Source organism: Sphaeroforma arctica (genome assembly GCF_001186125.1).
Source record: "Sphaeroforma arctica JP610 unplaced genomic scaffold supercont1.4410, whole genome shotgun sequence".
Classification (NCBI taxonomy): domain Eukaryota; class Ichthyosporea; order Ichthyophonida; genus Sphaeroforma; species Sphaeroforma arctica.
In genome coordinates this window covers 1-2,507 of record NW_014036148.1, presented here as the reverse complement: position 1 = coordinate 2,507, position 2,507 = coordinate 1, and the positions used below count along the sequence as shown (strand labels likewise).

General features: G+C 40.7%; 1 protein-coding gene across 1 annotated transcript; it reads right to left on the bottom strand.

Annotated features, from left to right (window-relative positions):
• Nucleotides 1–1,360: 1,360 nt before the first annotated feature.
• On the bottom strand, nucleotides 1,361–2,356 carry SARC_14291 (hypothetical protein; the record flags this gene model as incomplete). Its single annotated transcript, XM_014291578.1, has 3 exons — nucleotides 1,361–1,521; nucleotides 1,887–2,043; nucleotides 2,145–2,356. Coding segments are annotated over 3 exons (530 nt in total), but the record flags the coding sequence as incomplete, so codon positions are not given.
• Between the last annotated feature and the right edge of the window lie 151 nt (nucleotides 2,357–2,507).

Genomic DNA, 2,507 nt, shown 5'->3' with positions numbered 1-2,507 from the left:
AAATACATATAAATAGTATATGTATATATATATCTATATATATGTTTATATATGTATATATATATATATGTATATGTATATGTACTTTTATGTATGAACATATGTATGTATGTATGTAAATACGTACAAATTATACAAATATATATGTTTATAAATTTGATCTATTTTTTTTAATTTATACATTTAGCCATTTATGTGTATGAGTTATATTCGTCCAAATATATAACTGTATCGAAATCAATATATAAGATATGTTTTTATTTTGTTTTGTTTATATGCAATTATATATGTTTTTGTGTATCTTCAGTTTAGCATCAACATATATTCTAGCACCTGCATTCATAGTTGTTTCTGCGCATGCTTTTTATACTCTCTTCTAACGTATCGATGTGTCCAAGCAGAAAGATTTAGCTGAATTTTTATTCTATGTCATGAAATTATAAGGTGGTGGATACCAACAATGTGGTTTGTAGTGTACTCATTAATACCGTAGTAAAAGAAGCCATCTACCATAAGTATGGCATACGAGTTCTCGAGAATGACGTGCATAGCTGGACCGGGTGTTGTACCTGTACACAGTACGAAATTACGAACAGAGATATCCTTTCGGACGATGTAGTTGCAACACACAACCGGTTACCGTTGATTTTAGATGTGCTGAGGTACATTTTACTATGAACCTGTAAAAATAGCTTTCGCGCCGATGTGTGCCTTACAACCCCCCCCCCCGAACCTTTTATACACACTCGAGAGCGACGGTAGAAGTCTGCACACATCCGAGTTCGATCTATAGATTTGCTGAAAGGAGACGTTATGGAGCTTTTGTATCGCATTGGTTGTACAAGTGCGCAAGCGATAAGGGCGTTTGGGATCTTTTTAAGTCTGTGCTATTGACGTCCTCGGGGCAGACGTATCGGGAAATCAATTCCTGGCGATTTCAAGACTCTGTTACAACACATGGGCGACCCAGATGTCGGCCTGAGGTGGACAAAGGAAGACAGAGAACGACATGTTGCGGGTGTCGGGATTGGGTAAGCGTTACGCCCTGGCTTGTTCGCATCGATTCAACTAAAACGGCATAATCAATCAACCAGAGGTAAACGTATAGATCAAAAACGCATTGCAATTCGTATGTATACCGGGTATATGAACTAGAGGCACGTCTGTATCTATTGCGGACGACGAGATGTTGTCTGTTATTTCGTTTTTTGTTTTTAACACTACTACAACATGCTGAATGGGTCAAGCACTCAGCAAGGACTCTGCTGAATCAGTCGAGGCTTATCATTAAACGCATTCTTTCTTTGCGGTTCTTGACAACCCACAATTAGAATCTACTCATGCACAACCACTTATCTTGTCATTTTATTGGGAGTGACGACGATATATGAAGGCTCTTATCCGGCTCGATCAGGTGGGTAGCCTTCCGAATTAATACATCGATCAATCGTTCATCGCCAAGCATCTCCCTGTGCTCCATCTTCTCGAATTCAATATTCTCAACTTCGATGTCGTATGCGTCTGCGAACACAAGGCAGTGGATAGTAAAAGTAAATACCAGTGCAAACTACGCCAGGATCACTTCCTGAGTAATATATATATATATATTTATATATAGGTATCAGACTCAAATGAAATCAGTCGTGTATGGATACGAGCACACGCCTGATCGGCCCATCGATGTGTGGACTCTGACCATTCGCGACTGCAAGTACTTACTTAGCATACTGACTCTCACCCACCAGACAATCATGCATACATAAAAGGTGCATGCAAAGCATATGCCGATCGCGCACAGGAAATAGAACAATGGACCCATCACTTCTTCCTTGCAATTCACACGCACAAACGAACGACGAGAGAGAGGGCCAAGAATAAATACACACCGGAGATCCACCGTTCCGGGTAGTTTAAGGAGAGATAGGTCACCGTCCCATCGCCACTGGCCTGTACCTTAAGCACAGCATGTGAATAAACGTTAGTCAATGCCAAGTCTGTGGACGCATGGTCTGTAGCCCAATCAGGGTTGAACGTTTGTTGTATCTGGAAAGACGTGGAGAGATTGCGAATACGATTTTATATACTGTACCCATGTCATTAACCGCCAGCAAGCCACGCTATAACTCGCTCAGGCACACCCATACCTGCGTGTGTGAATCCTGTTGGCAGGTGTACTTGTTCTCATAGGCGACCCCGTCGACACACTTGTGTGTGCCATTCCGGAAAGTGTTATCCAGCTTGAATTTGGTGTATAAACAACTGTTGATCGCCGCCGTCTTGACCCTGAAGGCATATCCAGCCTCGGTGGGTAGGTTGATACCGTAAACGTTCACCAGCCTAGCTACAGGCGGTGGGTCTGACCAGTTATGCAATAACGGATCATCACGGTAGTCTCTCTATGGGGAGTGATTGTGGATATGTAAATATGTCTTTTATATATATATATGTGTGTGTATGTGTATATATATATATATATATATATAATAATATATATGTGTGTATGTATG